The sequence below is a fragment of the Gadus chalcogrammus genome, chromosome 17 (genome assembly GCF_026213295.1).
Source record: "Gadus chalcogrammus isolate NIFS_2021 chromosome 17, NIFS_Gcha_1.0, whole genome shotgun sequence".
Taxonomy (NCBI): Eukaryota; Metazoa; Chordata; class Actinopteri; order Gadiformes; family Gadidae; genus Gadus; species Gadus chalcogrammus.
The window spans coordinates 4,040,231-4,054,950 of record NC_079428.1 but is presented as its reverse complement, the minus strand read 5'-3'; the positions used below and the strand labels follow the sequence as shown (position 1 = coordinate 4,054,950).

Genomic DNA, 14,720 nt, shown 5'->3' with positions numbered 1-14,720 from the left:
TCCGTTCTGGCTGGCAGGCCGGTGATGTCATCCCAGATGAGGTAGGGGCCTTGATGAGGTCACGTGACTCCATCTAATGGGTGACTCAGCTTCAATGCTCTTACGGTGATGGGGAACGGCGGAGATTCCTGGAACAACATTGTATAACCCACTATTTTATGCATTTTATATTTCACATTCCCTGTGAGCAGTGACGATGCAATGCAATAGTTATGGTGAGTGTTTTAAACGTATTGCACTCGCTTAAACCAAATTCAACGAATGACAAAGGCCTCGATTCAATTAAAATCCATTCTGCACGGTCATGGTGATCGAGAAAGAAAAGCAGATCCAGCGAGATGTGACGCGGGAGCGAGAGCATCAATCCATCACTCCGTCACTCACCCCGACCCAGACCACCCCCCCCCCCCACCCCCCCCAACGCTCGAACCCTTCACCGGAGGAGAATGTTTGATGGTGGCCTCCCAATACCCAGTTGCACATCTGTGAACAAACCGACCGCTCACACTGAACTCCGTCGGGACTCTTCAAGATGTTTTTAGTACATTTGGACACTGGGTTTCTGACCATTATCAATTTAGGCTGTGGAGTGTGTGTGTGGTTGACGGCTGGTTAAAGCAGTCTCACCTGGCCCTGAGTCAGACTGATTGGACTCTGGGGCTGAGTGAGGCTGCACACCTGTTGCGCATTGAGTAATCAAAGTGCACAGGTTCGACCAGCCATCACCACACACACACTGCATGTGTCAGGGACTTCACACGCTACAATAAACCGGATTCCAACTTCACCACCCTGCGTTCTCGTGTCTGGAGGAGCCCAGAAAAAGCCAGCTAGGTGGTGCATAGCATCCTCCTCCATTGCCACATAAGCCATTTTCCTTTTTCTTTAAAACAATTTCATGGTTTAATCTTCGATCCATACAACACAGAGTTAAAAGGTAAGTACCGTTCACTGAACCCATTTCCCTTTCTGAAATATTTCAGACCTCTCTTAAGGAAACTTTTCAATCTTGCACAACAGTGGATTAACCTCCCACACCGGCTCAACTGTACATGACAGTAAGCTGGTGTATTTGTACACCATATACAGTGACGTGCTAACAAACAAGTTTGGCATAGAAACAACCCTCCTTCTCATCGTCCTCTGAAGCTCACATTACCGGGCCATTTATTATTTAACACGCACATTAACACTTTTCGGACGCACAATGGCTCCACTCATTCCAATAGGAGTACAAACGTATCATCTTTCCTTGAGACACAAACTGACTAGCTGCTCTCTGGCGCAGCCATTTTGTCACACTTTGGCCAAACGTAACTAGGAAATAGGACACAAAGTTGCACAACTTTGGTGGAGGGGTCGTTGATGAAGGATGACTCACAGGTTCACAGCTGTCGTCTGTCATGTTTTATTTGGGCTCCTGGAACCTGCTCCAGAAAATAATGATTGGTAGCGGAGAGAGGGAGATGAACAGCCTTGAAGAAGACACAGCAACTCTCTGTGTGTGTGTGTGTGTGTGTGTGTGTGTGTGTGTGTGTGTGTGTGTGTGTGTGTGTGTGTGTGTGTGTGTGTTTGAGGGATTTGGGGATGAGTTACTGTGATCCTGGGGTAGAAGGAAGATTGCGCTGACACCAAATGAAAAATGTCTGAGCAGCAGAGAGTGGGTGTGATGGGGGAGAGGTGGGGGGGGGGGGGCGAGGTGAGGACATAGCCAAAGTCAATAAACAGAGCCAGTGCATTGGGTAATACTGTGTGTGTGTGTGTGTGTGTGTGTGTGTGTCACAGCTTCCACAGAGAGCTGACACAGAGAAACGCCTACCTGCTTTTTAATTACATGTTTCCTAATTAACAGGGGAAAGAGGATGCTCTATGTGGGTGATTAGTATGTGGGTGTCCACCTCTACCATTCTGTCATCTGATCCATACAATCAATAAGATACAATCCCCACCGATCAATACAACGGGACGTAACCCTGCATCACAATTGGGTCTTCACCCAACACGGAGCGATCTCAACCACATGGGATGGAAACAGGCTCCAAGATTCAGTTTAGAACGTTTTCATGTTATCGGACAACTGACTCTGTCATCGAGTCCTTTTAGCTGACGTTTCTATGGGAAACGACTTGCAGTGAATTCAGATACATGCTACTAAGGAGGCGGGAGTGGCGGGACCCGTCCCAGCCTGCAGGTAGACTGAGGACAATCCAGGTTTGAACAGAGAACCCTTTCAGCAGCGCGTCAAACACCACTAAACCACTAAACCATCCTGCCCCCAATTTCCTCCAATAGCCAGCTCCCACAGAGCCTGCCATAAAACACAATGACGCATCCAGTGTGGCCTATACATCACAACACCTGCCAGGCTGCCACCACTTCACCGCTGCACCGAGGCTCGCAAAAGAGCATCCTTCGCTCCTTCCGGGACCTGCTCTGAAACCACAGTTTGCATCTCGACGATGAGGCCAGGATTTTGACAAAGTGATCGCACATTAATCATCTTCACCGTCTAGGAGACGTGGAGCGATTGTCTGTCTTTGTCTCTCGAACCGGCGTCTCTTTTTCACATATTTTTCATATTTTCCCAGTTCTGTGTATGGTCAAGATGAAAGAAGGGTGACGTGTGGGCCTAGAAAGTCGACACGCAACACAGTTTTCCATGCTGAGTAGAAGGCAATAAAAGGTTAATTAAGGTGGTCTGCAAACTTTAAACACACCCCTGTGGTTCATAGTGCGCCCTAACCAATCAAAAGAACGGACCGGGGAGATGCAACCAATGAGAGATCAGCATAATGCGAGAGGGATGGCGGGTCACCATGGCAACCACACGCAGTCCACAGGTGCCCATACTTTCAGAGAAGCATTGAAGCACAGAGCACGGCTGAGGATGGAGAGGGACACACTCAAGGGTTTATGAGGCGAACCCGGCTGTAAATCCACCATGCCTGCGCGCGCATGCGCGCGCGTGTGTGTGTGTGTGTGTGCACGCGTGTTGTTTATCGCACACAAACGCACAAACAAGCGGTTCAACCGGTCCTCTCCCCTGTTACCTAGAGACTTTTGTTGTCATGGCGCCGTGGCCCCGTCCCCAGCTCGTCGCGGTTGGCAGGACGAGACGGGAGAGACAGCTTTCAACAATGATGTAATAGATTTTTGTGCTTGCGCAAAAACAAGGGCACAACACAATGTCAACGTTAAATCACGGCATCCTATGTCTGCTCAGCTGTAGCCTAGGGCGTACAGCCAAAGCAGGCATTCGAAGGGGAACAATGACTAAGATTAAAGACGCGCAGTATTCATTATATGCCCCTCCCCTCTAATCGGGTAGCCGCAGGTAACACGTGTCGATACCATTGTACTGTGCTTCTCATGCAGCACACTTGGGCTGTGCTCCACATCTTAAGGATAAGGCCCCGTCCACACGGGCAAAAACTATCTTTTCACCTCCGTTTCGGGAATATTTCCGCAAAGACGAACTCAATGCGATAACGCATCAAGCTGTGGAACCGCTGTAGTAAATATTCAAGGGGCTGGTTCTCCACAAAAAAAGTGGAGCGCATCCAGCCAGAGCGCTTCCAGCATGCGAGCATCCAGCTTGCGCGCTTTGTAGCTACAAACATTCAGTCGAGGGGGAGATAGCAGTTGTTAGTCTTAATCTTTTAAATTGAGCAGAAATACTTTTTAATGTACAGTTAGTAATTAATTGAAACAAGGGGCTGTATTTAAAGCTATAAAAATAATGCATATCCCCCCAAATTTTTTTTTTTTTAAAAATTCGCCAAAATGTCGGCTCCGTGTGGACGGACCCGTTACGTCCTTGCGGCCACCGCAGGGGCCCAAAGATGTTACCTTGCGTACGCTGTTGGAAGTAGGAAGCATTGATTCAATCAATGCAACATGCAAGAAGCAAAATCAAAATACACTATTGTTCCAGAAGTCAAAATCTGATTTGGAGCCGGTGCATTGATGTCGTGACGTCAATGGTTGAGGCCAGGAGGGAGTGAAAACATTGAAAATAGACTGGAAAAATCCTTTGGCCACCGTCATAATCACTTCTCTGTGTGTGTGTGTGTGTGTGTGTGTGTGTGTGTGTGTGTGTGTGTGTGTGTGTGTGTGTGTGTGTGTGTGTGTGTGTGTGTGTGTGTGTGTGTGTGTGTGTGTGTGTGTGTGTGTGTGTGTGTGTGTGTGTGTGTGTGTGTTAATGATGGGTGAGGAAATGAAGGGGGTTGTTGGAGGGTGGGTGATTGTGTGAAGTTTTATGTTTGGCTGACAGATGAATCATACCCAGAAAAAAAGTGCAAGTTCAAAACATTTATTTGGGTGTTTGCTACATCCTCTCTCTCTCTCGCGGTCGGTGTGTGTGTGTCCAGCCACGCAGACACACACACACACACACACACACACACACACACACACACACACACACACACACACACACACACACACACACACACACACACACACACACACACACACACACTCCTGATGTAATCCCCTGTGGTAAGTGGTGACCTGAAATGGACAGCCATTAGACACACACACACGCCATTGATCTTTGGCTTACGATCTTTGACCTGTTTCCATCTCTCATCTGACTCAGTCTTTCAACTGTGACAGCAACACTTACAGCATTTAGCCCCGTAAGCATTTAGCACATAGTATTTAGCTGCTAACATTTAGAACATATAATCGATCACAAAGTATTTAGAATACAGCACAAAGCATTTAGCATTCAACAAAAACCCTTTAGCATGTTTAATTTATCAGACAGAATCAGATGGCATTTTTGAAAGATCATTTAGCAAGCAGCACAAAGCCCATAGCATGTCATCTATCAAAAAGTATTTAGCATAAAGCACAAAGCATTTAGTATTCAGCCCATAGCCTTTAGCATATATCATTTATCAGACCACATTTAGAAAATTTTGTTTATCATGTGAACATTATGGACAGAATGTAGTATACCGCACAAAGCCTGTAACATGTAACACAATGCATTTAGCATTTGGCAGATAGCATTATTATATATTTTTTTATCACGTTTCATTTCACACACAGCACGTAGCATATGGCATTAGCATTTAACATTTGGCATTGCACGTAGCATTAGATTGTTTAAACAAAGCTATTTGTTGGCAGTAATGATATATTATCTATATCTAATTGTCTATTTTCTATATCTTATAATGGGTAAATGAAATGCCAAACATGATCATACAATGGAAACATGGAAAACATGCATACGTAATACTACCCATTGAGCAACACATCAACAAAACACACGCTCACCTACACAGACACACACTCACACGCACACGTACACACTGACACAAACTCTAAGACAAACCACTTTATATGATTCGACCTTCACGACTCATAAAGCACGACATAACTTTAGACAATGCAGAACGTCTTTTGGAGTCACTGCGTTCTTGCATCGCTGAGAGATCAGTGTGAGAAATACGAAAATGCCACTTGAGATATTGAAGGAGTTACACTCCTATATGAGGAGTAGGTCAAAAACATTAAATAGATTTTGCTATTTTGATTTGAGTGCTGTGCTTTTTGAATTGATAGACGTTTTGAATTGAGACGTTGGAATACATTGCTCATTGATCATATGCCTACATGTATGTAGTTGGACAAGTTAGTCAATTACATTGAAGAAATCCCCTTGCTTATGTCTGATATTGTGGTGTGTATTGGGGGGGGGGGGGTGTATCGTGTTAATATGGGCCTGCTTACCGCTTGTTGTTACTAAGTTAAGAACTGCGCACAAGACCTTCAGCACAAAGTAGTTCCATATCGAGGCAGACCGGCTTTGAATGAATCAGAGCGTTTGTTTGTTTTGGTTTTGCAAAGCACTGAGCGACCACACCTAAACCTATAAAGATTCTTCTGTTGTTCTTGTGTTTACATTTGTCCAAATTGGGACATCGAATGCGCTCCACCAAAATGCGAGAGATTAACATATATATATATTTGGTATTTGCTATAAAATGGTAAATAGCATAATATAGTAACAATAATCACATCGGTGAACGTTCAACTAGATTTTCACTTGTTATTTTGTTCCCATGTTTTAGTTTGTTGTTTTTGTACGGTAGTCTGCATTTCTCTTAAGACTAGGGCGTGTTCAGAGACCTGCATTCGGTTTGTCAAAGTCTGTTGCCAAATAAATATCAGCTTCTCTTATATACTTTTTCACAAGGCAAGAAAAAAAAAATACTCCAAACAAATGAGAATACCAAGATATGACAAAAACATTTATATATTCGTATATTTACCAGTAATTAGGGAGAGTTTACAAGATCTGTATACAAACTCAGACAGAAGAGATATTGTGAAAAGAAAGACCCAAAACCCCAAAAATCATGACATTTGAACAGATGTTCACTCAGTTAATCCTAAATACGACCACAAAAACTAACCAATAAAGCAGTCAGAAACCTAAACTACCTGACCCTGACTGACACTTTCTGACACGGGCCAACAGGTTCCACCCTCCATCATCCTGTGTGACGCAGTGACGCATCAGCGATGAAGAACCCACTCACCCCTATGCTAATGCCATATAATATTGCTTATTACTGCATAACTAATGCTAATGTTAATAAGGTGTGATTATAATTCATCTTTGTTCCCCTCGGTTTCACGGAAAAAGTCTTTGACTCCCTCGATTCCCTTATGGATGAACTCATACGCGTTGTCAAAGACTTCAGTGAACAGGAAAAATTTATCTTTAGTTTCAGAGTACCACTCCGTCAGGTTCTCAAGGTAATTCTTGCTTGCCGCAAACTTGGGCCTTCTGCCTTGATGTAACATGGCCAATGAAGCTTCCAGTTCTCTTTCAATCTCTTTGAATTCTTCAGCGAGGGCGTCCATCCGAGTATTGTAGTGGTCCTGGAAGCACAGAGAACAACAGGTTACAGTTTGTATTTTATGGAAGTTTGTGTTTTATAGTTCATCATCGCATCAGCATTGATGAACCCACTCACTCTAACCCCTATGCCAATGCCATATAATAATGCTTACGAATGCGTCAACTTATGCTAACGTTAATAAGGTGTGATTATAATTCATCTTTGTTCACCTCGTTTTCATGGACAAGGTCTTTGACTTCCTCGATTCCCTTCTGGAAGAACTCATACGCGTTGTCAAAGACTTCAGTGAACAGGAGATATGTATCTTTAGTTTCAGTGTGCCACTCCTTCAGTGTCTCAGAGTTCTTCTTGCTGGCCTCAAAATTTGGCCCACAGCGTTGTTGTAAAATGGCCGACGTAGCGTCCATTTCACTTTCAATCTCTTTGAACCCTTCAGCGACGGCTTCCTTCCGGGTATTGTAGGAGTCCTGGAAGCGCCGAGAACAACGGGTTATTTTATAGCGGCTTAAGCTAAGTTGTTACTTTATTGTGCTGCGTATTGTCATGTCATATGTTTTATCTATATTTGGATGTTCTTTTATTTCCAAAGTTTTACAGTTTGTGTTGTTATTTCTACACCATGTAAGGGATAATGTCCAGTGAGCCGGACATTAATGTGCGATCAACTCTGACAGGACCCCGACACAGAATAAAGTAAAAGATTTTTGTGACCTGAATAAATTAAATCATAAGTTTAGCTTCTTCCTTTTATGTCTGGCCAATGTCAGTTTATTTTGCAACGGAGTGACCGTGCCCAATTTGTGCCGTAGGTCTTACAGCGCCTCAGGAAATGTGACTCACCTTCAGGGAATTGAACTCCAATTCAATAACTTGAATCATCTTCATTCGGACATCCTGAGAGGTGGAGCAGAAGTCATAAGTTAGGTAACTGCTTTGTCTTTCTGCAGTTTCTGATGAAATTTGTTCCCTTGACCAAGTGGTCCAACTGGTATACGCCAGCTATAACCCCTTAAGAGGCATAACAGCGGCCCAAAGAGGTGGAATTGAGGCATGGAAAATAATTTCCATGCGCATTACATGCATTTGTGAAAATGACCCCTTGCTCTACATGTCTTCCAGTGTCCTTAAGCCTTCTTCATCTACGTCAGGAGATGTTTGGCAAATCCTTTGTGTTTTCGACTGAAATTCTTTATTTGAATGATGTATTCGGCCCCAAATTGGGATTCAGATTAAAGGGGACCTATTATACCACCAGTTGCTAGTGTGATGAGCCATTACAAGCCGTTTTGAAAATATGCTGCTTCTGACATCACAGCTGGGCGTGTCTAGACGTATGACGGATAGATGAGCAACGTTTGCTACAGTCCACTGGTTAGGCAGGTAGACTGATCTATCCAGCACACATCTAGGTGGACACGCCCACCTGTGATGTCAGAAGCGGCACATTTTCAAAACGGCTTGTAATGGCTAATCACACACCTGGTGGTATAATATGTCCCCTTTAAGATTTGGATCAAGAAATTGTGATTTTTGTTTTCTTCACACGTGGAAGCTAAGAATATGGAAGAATCAACCATCATATCACATACTTTACTTTTGAATGAAGTTTTAACCGTCTGTTGGCATCGACTTTGCTTAGTTTTAAACGGTGTGCACTGGTAAACCAGCTCTAAGGGCAAGTGTAGCCAGTGGCAATACAATGTAATTCTCATAAATAAAAGCAAAAGGATAGTAAGTGATAGGCTACAAGGAAACAAAGGCGTTCGAACTTGAATCTGATCCTACGAAGTTCTGATTAGTTCTGACTGGTTTTCATCGGATAAAAAACCCCTGCTGTGAAGAACTTTTAGATTCCGAACGCAGTGCACATGAACGGTCACTGTCGGGAACACGCGTAAGCGTCATAACCGACGAGGCGTCTCGTTATCACCAGGCCCATGAACACGCCTTGATCGCTCTTCAGCAGGGCGTGGCCGCAAACCTTTTCACCAAGCAGCTTTAAAATCAAATTAAAATCATATTATTGTATTGGCTTTACTTTTGTATTTAACACGAGTCATTGAAATCGGTGGAGAAATGTAAGCGTTGCTGTATCGTGCTTTTTATCCAGAAGAACTGCAGCTCTTCGCAGAGTAGAAAAAGACCGGACATATTTACCAGTGTGCTGCTCAGTGTTTCCAGTATCGGTGCAAGACACACAAAGATCACCAGGATGGATAAGACAGCGCGGGGCATCCTGAAGAGCACAGAACAACAATGAGTCCTTCCTGGCACAGACACGAATACCATAGTACTAATTCCCTGTCTGGTGGGAGTTCAAATATAAAAATGTATTTAAACAATAAAAGATATGCAATATTAATAACGATAAGAACATTTTAAAAAAGATCCAAAGACCCTAACCCAAAAAAAAAAAAAGATTCATTGAGCCTTTCTGTCATGCTTAAGATAAAGGATAAGAGGATATAAATCAACAAATGTAATGTTTGGTACGAGTGGTAACCATCACTAGAGACACAGGGTCATTATCCCTCCTCACCTGTTGGCTGGAGATGCTCGGATGTCCTTGTGAGGGGAAAAACGGTCTGTCTAGTTACTGGACCAGATGAAATGAGACGGAGAGGTAATAAAGTCTGTCGGCACGAGGACCTTGGATTTATTAAGTAAAGTGGCAACGGTTATACAGAGTCATAAAGCGTGAGAGATCGAATATGTCTAAGTCCCTAATCAGCGCTGATGGTTCGTCCAGAGCTTCGCCTCCGTGGAAGGTCTGCTTCAGAAGAAGATGAAGAGTCCCTGTGTGATACAGTCTTATGCTGTATCCTCCTCTCGATGAGGTGTGTGCGTTTTGAGTTGTGTGTGGTTCTGTGTGTTTTTTGCTTGACCTTGGCTCTCAGGCCCTTGTATATGAATGTGTATCTCTTGTGTTCCTCCTAACGTGGGAGAGCTCCTCGTGTCTCCTGTGTGATAAATTAATGTGGCTCTCCCGTTCTTGAGGATGACTGGTGCATTGTCCACCATTTGCCTGGTTGGGAAATGGGGCCTTCGGCTCCGGCCTTGACCTGACTATATTATCATGTTTGTGTTATGTGTTTGTTGGGTTAGAGCAAGAGTTGACTATATTGTAATGTGCCTGCCATGTGATGTGCTCTTCAGGCTAGGGGGGGAGTTAGCTATATTTGTAATGTACATGTGATGTACTCAGCGGGTTATTTTGCCCAACACGTGAGAGAGAATTCACAATCGACCTGCTTGAAACTGCAGTAAAGTCTTGATGGCCAGAAGGTTGTCAGCGTGGGTTAGGGTTAGAGGAGTAGCTGTTGTTTAGCCCAGCCCTCTGTTCACACAGAGGGCACATCAGCATCTCTTTCATTCTGTGTAGTCCCCTGACGCCCTGGGGTGCTTCGTGTTGCAGGTGGGGCCGGTGGAGCGTTTAACCAAAGATATTTGGTTATTTTTTAAGTAACATGTCATATTTATATTTAATATAGTCGTGGCAATTTCCTTTAACAGATATTGGCGTCTAGGAAAGATGAGATTTCCTAATACAAAAAGCACACAACACTTGTAGAACATAGGTAATGCATGCATACTTTAGACTCCTCTATCAGAATGAGTCCAGAATCAATTACATTGAAGAAATCCCCTTGCTTATGTCTGATATTGTGGTGTGTATTGTGGGGGGGGTGTATCGTGTTAATATGGGCCTGCTTACCGCTTGTTGTTACTAAGTTAAGAACTGCGCACAAGACCTTCAGCACAAAGTAGTTCCATATCGAGGCAGACCGGCTTTGAATGAATCAGAGCGTTTGTTTGTTTTGGTTTTGCAAAGCACTGAGCGACCACACCTAAACCTATAAAGATTCTTCTGTTGTTCTTGTGTTTACATTTGTCCAAATTGGGACATCGAATGCGCTCCACCAAAATGTGAGAGATTAACATATATATATATATATATATATATTTGGTATTTGCTATAAAATGGTAAATAGCATAATATAGTAACAATAATCACATCAGTGAACGTTCAACTAGATTTCCACTTGTTATTTTGTTCCCATGTTTTAGTTTGTTGTGTTTGTACGGGAGTCTGCATTTCTCTTAAGGCTAGGGCGTGTTCAGAGACCTGCATTCGGTTTGTCAGTCTGTTGCCAAATAATTATCAGCTTCTCTTCTATACTTTTTCACAAGGCAAGAAAAAAAAAATACTCCAAACAAATGAGAATACCAAGATATGACAAAAACATTTATCCATTCGTATATTTACCAGTAATTAGGGAGAGTTTACAAGATCTGTATACAAACTCAGACTGAAGAGATATTGTGAAAAGAAAGACCCAAAACCCAAAACATCATGACATTTGAACAGATGTTCACTCAGTTAATCCTAAATACGACCACAAAAACTAACCAATAAAGCAGTCAGAAACCTAAACTACCTGACCCTGACTGACACGGGCCAACAGGTTCCACCCTCCATCATCCTGTGTGACGCAGTGACGCATCAGCGATGAAGAACCCACTCACCCCTATGCTAATGCCATATAATATTGCTTATTACTGCATAACTAATGCTAATGTTAATAAGGTGTGATTATAATTCATCTTTGTTCCCCTCGGTTTCACGGAAAAAGTCTTTGACTCCCTCGATTCCCTTATGGATGAACTCATACGCGTTGTCAAAGACTTCAGTGAACAGGAGAAATGTATCTTTAGTTTCAGAGTACCACTCCCTCAGTGTCTCAAGGTAATTCTTGCTTGCCGCAAACTTGGGCCTTCTGCCTTGATGTAACATGGCCAATGAAGCTTCCAATTCTCTTTCAATCTCTTTGAACTCTTCTGCGAGCTCGTCCATCCGAGTATTGTAGTAGTCCTGGAAGCGGCGAGAACAACAGGTTACACTTTGTATTTTATGGCAGTTTGTATTTTATAGTTCATCATCGCATCAGCATTGATGAAACCACTCACTCTAACCCCTATGCCAATGCCATATAATAATGCTTGCTAATACATTAACTAATGCTAACGTTAATAAGGTGTGATTATAATCATCTTTGTTCACCTCGTTTTCATGGACAAGGTCTTTGACTTCCTCGATTTCCTTCTGGAGGAACACATATGCGTTGTCAAGGACTTCAACGATCAGGAGAAATTTATCTTTAGTTTCAGTGTGCCTCTCCCTCAGTGTCTCAGTGTTCTTCTTAAGTTTTGCAGCCCCGGGCCCACAGCATTGTCTCAATATGGCCGATGAAGCGTCCAATTCACTTTCAATCTCTTTGAACTCTTCAGCGAGGGCCTCCTTCCGGGTATTGTAGTAGTCCTGGAAGCGCAGAGAACAGGTTACAGTTTGTATTTTATAGCGGCTTGAGCTAAGTTGTTAATTTATTGTCCTGCGTATTGTCATGTCATATTATTAATTTATATTTGGATGTTCTTTTATTTCCAAAGTTTTACAGTTTGTGTGTTTTTTTTGGTATCAGTTATTTCTACACCATGTAAGGGATAATGTTCAGTGAGCCGGACATTAATGTGCTATCAACTCTGACAGGGTGATGCAGGACCCCGACACAGAATATACGGGTAAAAGATGTTTGTGACCTGAATAAATTAAATCATAAGTTTAGCTTCTTCATTTTATGTCGGGCCAATGTCACAGTTTACTTTGCAACGGAGTGACCGTGCCCAATTTGTGCCGTAGGTCTTACAGCGCCTTAGGAGATGTGACTCACCTTCAGGGAATTGAACTCCAATTCAATAACTTGAATCTTCTTCATTCGGACATCCTGAGAGGTGGAGCAGAAGTCATAAGTTAGGTAACTGCTTTGTCTTTCTGCAGTTTCTGATGAAATTTGTTCCCTTGACCAAGTGGTCCAACTGGTATACGCCAGCTATAACCCCTTAAGAGGCATAACAGCGGCCCAAAGAGGTGGAATTGAGGCACGGAAAATAATTTCCATGCGCATTGCATGCATTTGTGAGAATGACCCCTTGCTCTACATGTCTTCCAGTGTCCTTAAGCCTTCTTCATCTACGTCAGGAGATGTTTGGCAAATCCTTTGTGTTTTCGACTGAAATTCTTTATTTGAATGATGTATTCGGCCCCAAATTGGGATTCAGATTAAAGGGGACCTATTATACCACCAGTTGCTAGTGTGATGAGCCATTACAAGCCGTTTTGAAAATATTCCGCTTAACTGACATCACAGCTGGGCGTGTCTAGACGTATGACGGATAGATGAGCAACGTTTGCTAGCGGCACATTTTCAAAACGGCTTGTAATGGCTAAACACACACCTGGTGGTATAATATGTCCCCTTTAAGATTTGGATCAAGAAAGTGTGATTTTTGTTTTCTTCACACGTGGAAGCTAAGAATATGGAAGAATCAACCATCATATCACATACTTTACTTTTGAATGAAGTTGCAACCGTCTGTTGGCATCGACTTTGCTTAGTTTTAAACGGTGTGCACTGGTAAACAAGCTCTAGATAAGGGCAAGTGTAGCCAGTGGCAATACAATGTAATTCTCATAAATAAAAGCAAAAGGATAGTAAGTGATAGGCTACAAGGAAACAAAGGCGTTCGAACTTGAATCTGATCCTACGAAGTTCTGATTAGTTCTGACTGGTTTTCATCGGATAAAAAACCCCTGCTGTGAAGAACTTTTAGATTCCGAACGCAGTGCACATGAACGGTCACTGTCGGGAACACGCGTAAGCGTCATAACCGACGAGGCGTCTCGTTATCACCAGGACCATGAACACGCCTAGATCGCTCTTCAGCAGGGCGTGGCTGCTAACCTTTTCACCAAGCAGCTTTAAAATCAAATTAAAATGATATTATTGTATTGGCTTTACTTTTGTATTCAACACGAGTCATTGAAATCGGTGGAGAAATGTAAGCGTTGCTGTATAGTGCTTTTTATCCAGAAGAACTGCAGCTCTTCGCAGAGTAGAAAAAGACCGGACATATTTACCAGTGTGCTGCTCAGTGTTTCCAGTATCGGTGCGAGACACACAAAGATCACCAGGATGGATAAGACAGTGCGGGTCATCCTGAAGAGCCCAGAACAACAATGAGTCCTTCCTGGCACAGACAGGAATACCATAGTACTAATTCCCTGTCTGGTGGGAGTTCAAATATAAAAATTTATTTAAACAATAAAAGATATTCAATATTAATAACGATAAGAACATTTTTAAAAAGATCCAAAGACCCTAACCCTAACCCCCAAAAAAAAAAAAAATTGAGCCTTTCTGTCATGCTTAAGTTTAAAGGACAAGAGGAAATAAAACAACAAATGTAATGTTTGGTACGAGTGGTAACCATCACTAGAGACACAGGGTCAGTATCCGTCCTCACCTGTTGGCTGGAGATGCTCGGATGTCCTTGAGAGAGAATTCACAATCGACCTGCTTGAAACGGCAATAAAGTCTTGATGGCCAGAAGGTTGGCAGTGTGGTTAGGGTTAGGGTTAGAGGAGTAGCTGTTGTTTAGCCCAGCCCTCTGTTCACACAGAGGGCACATCACCATCTCTTTCATTCTGTGTAGTCCCCTGACGCCCTGGGGTGCTTCGTGTTGCAGGTGGGGCCGGTGGAGCGTTTAACCAAAGATATTTGGTTATTTTTTGTCATATATATATATATATATATATATATATATATATATTAGTCGTGGCAAATTCCTTTAGCAGGTATTGGCGTCTAGGAAAGATGAGATTTCTTAATGCGAAAAGCACACAACACTTGTAGAACATATATAACCTAGGTTTAATGCATGCATACTTTAGACTCCTCTATCAGAATGAGTCCAGAATACAGTTTGACAGAGTTATTT

The 14,720-nt window shown here is 42.9% G+C and overlaps 2 protein-coding genes across 2 annotated transcripts; both read right to left on the bottom strand.

The window, feature by feature from the left end:
• Positions 1–4,418: 4,418 nt before the first annotated feature.
• On the bottom strand, positions 4,419–9,691 carry LOC130370179 (uncharacterized). The gene is made up of 5 exons (XM_056575892.1): positions 9,424–9,691; positions 9,042–9,120; positions 7,725–7,778; positions 7,094–7,351; positions 4,419–6,903 (listed from the first exon to the last, which is right to left on the bottom strand). The coding sequence occupies exons 2-5, from the start codon at positions 9,117–9,119 to the stop codon at positions 6,625–6,627; spliced, it is 669 nt and encodes a 222-aa protein (XP_056431867.1). The 5' UTR covers position 9,120; positions 9,424–9,691; the 3' UTR covers positions 4,419–6,624.
• A 755-nt stretch (positions 9,692–10,446) lies between these two features.
• On the bottom strand, positions 10,447–14,399 carry LOC130370180 (uncharacterized). The gene is made up of 5 exons (XM_056575893.1): positions 14,247–14,399; positions 13,861–13,939; positions 12,614–12,667; positions 11,947–12,204; positions 10,447–11,757 (listed from the first exon to the last, which is right to left on the bottom strand). Exons 2-5 carry the CDS (start codon positions 13,936–13,938, stop codon positions 11,479–11,481), a joined length of 669 nt encoding a protein of 222 aa, XP_056431868.1. The 5' UTR covers position 13,939; positions 14,247–14,399; the 3' UTR covers positions 10,447–11,478.
• Between the last annotated feature and the right edge of the window lie 321 nt (positions 14,400–14,720).

What these genes read in the sequence shown, in the direction of transcription:
- LOC130370179 (XM_056575892.1), bottom strand. Translation starts at nt 9,119, where the DNA reads ATGCCCCGCGCTGTCTTATCCATCCTGGTGATCTTTGTGTGTCTTGCA. An exon ending in AAACACTGAGCAGCACACTG is followed by an intron (nt 7,779 to 9,041) that starts GTAAATATGTCC and finishes TCCACCTCTCAG; the next exon opens with GATGTCCGAATGAAGATGAT. An exon ending in TGGAGTTCAATTCCCTGAAG is followed by an intron (nt 7,352 to 7,724) that starts GTGAGTCACATT and finishes CGGCGCTTCCAG; the next exon opens with GACTCCTACAATACCCGGAA.
- LOC130370180 (XM_056575893.1), bottom strand. Translation starts at nt 13,938, where the DNA reads ATGACCCGCACTGTCTTATCCATCCTGGTGATCTTTGTGTGTCTCGCA. An exon ending in AAACACTGAGCAGCACACTG is followed by an intron (nt 12,668 to 13,860) that starts GTAAATATGTCC and finishes TCCACCTCTCAG; the next exon opens with GATGTCCGAATGAAGAAGAT. An exon ending in TGGAGTTCAATTCCCTGAAG is followed by an intron (nt 12,205 to 12,613) that starts GTGAGTCACATC and finishes CTGCGCTTCCAG; the next exon opens with GACTACTACAATACCCGGAA.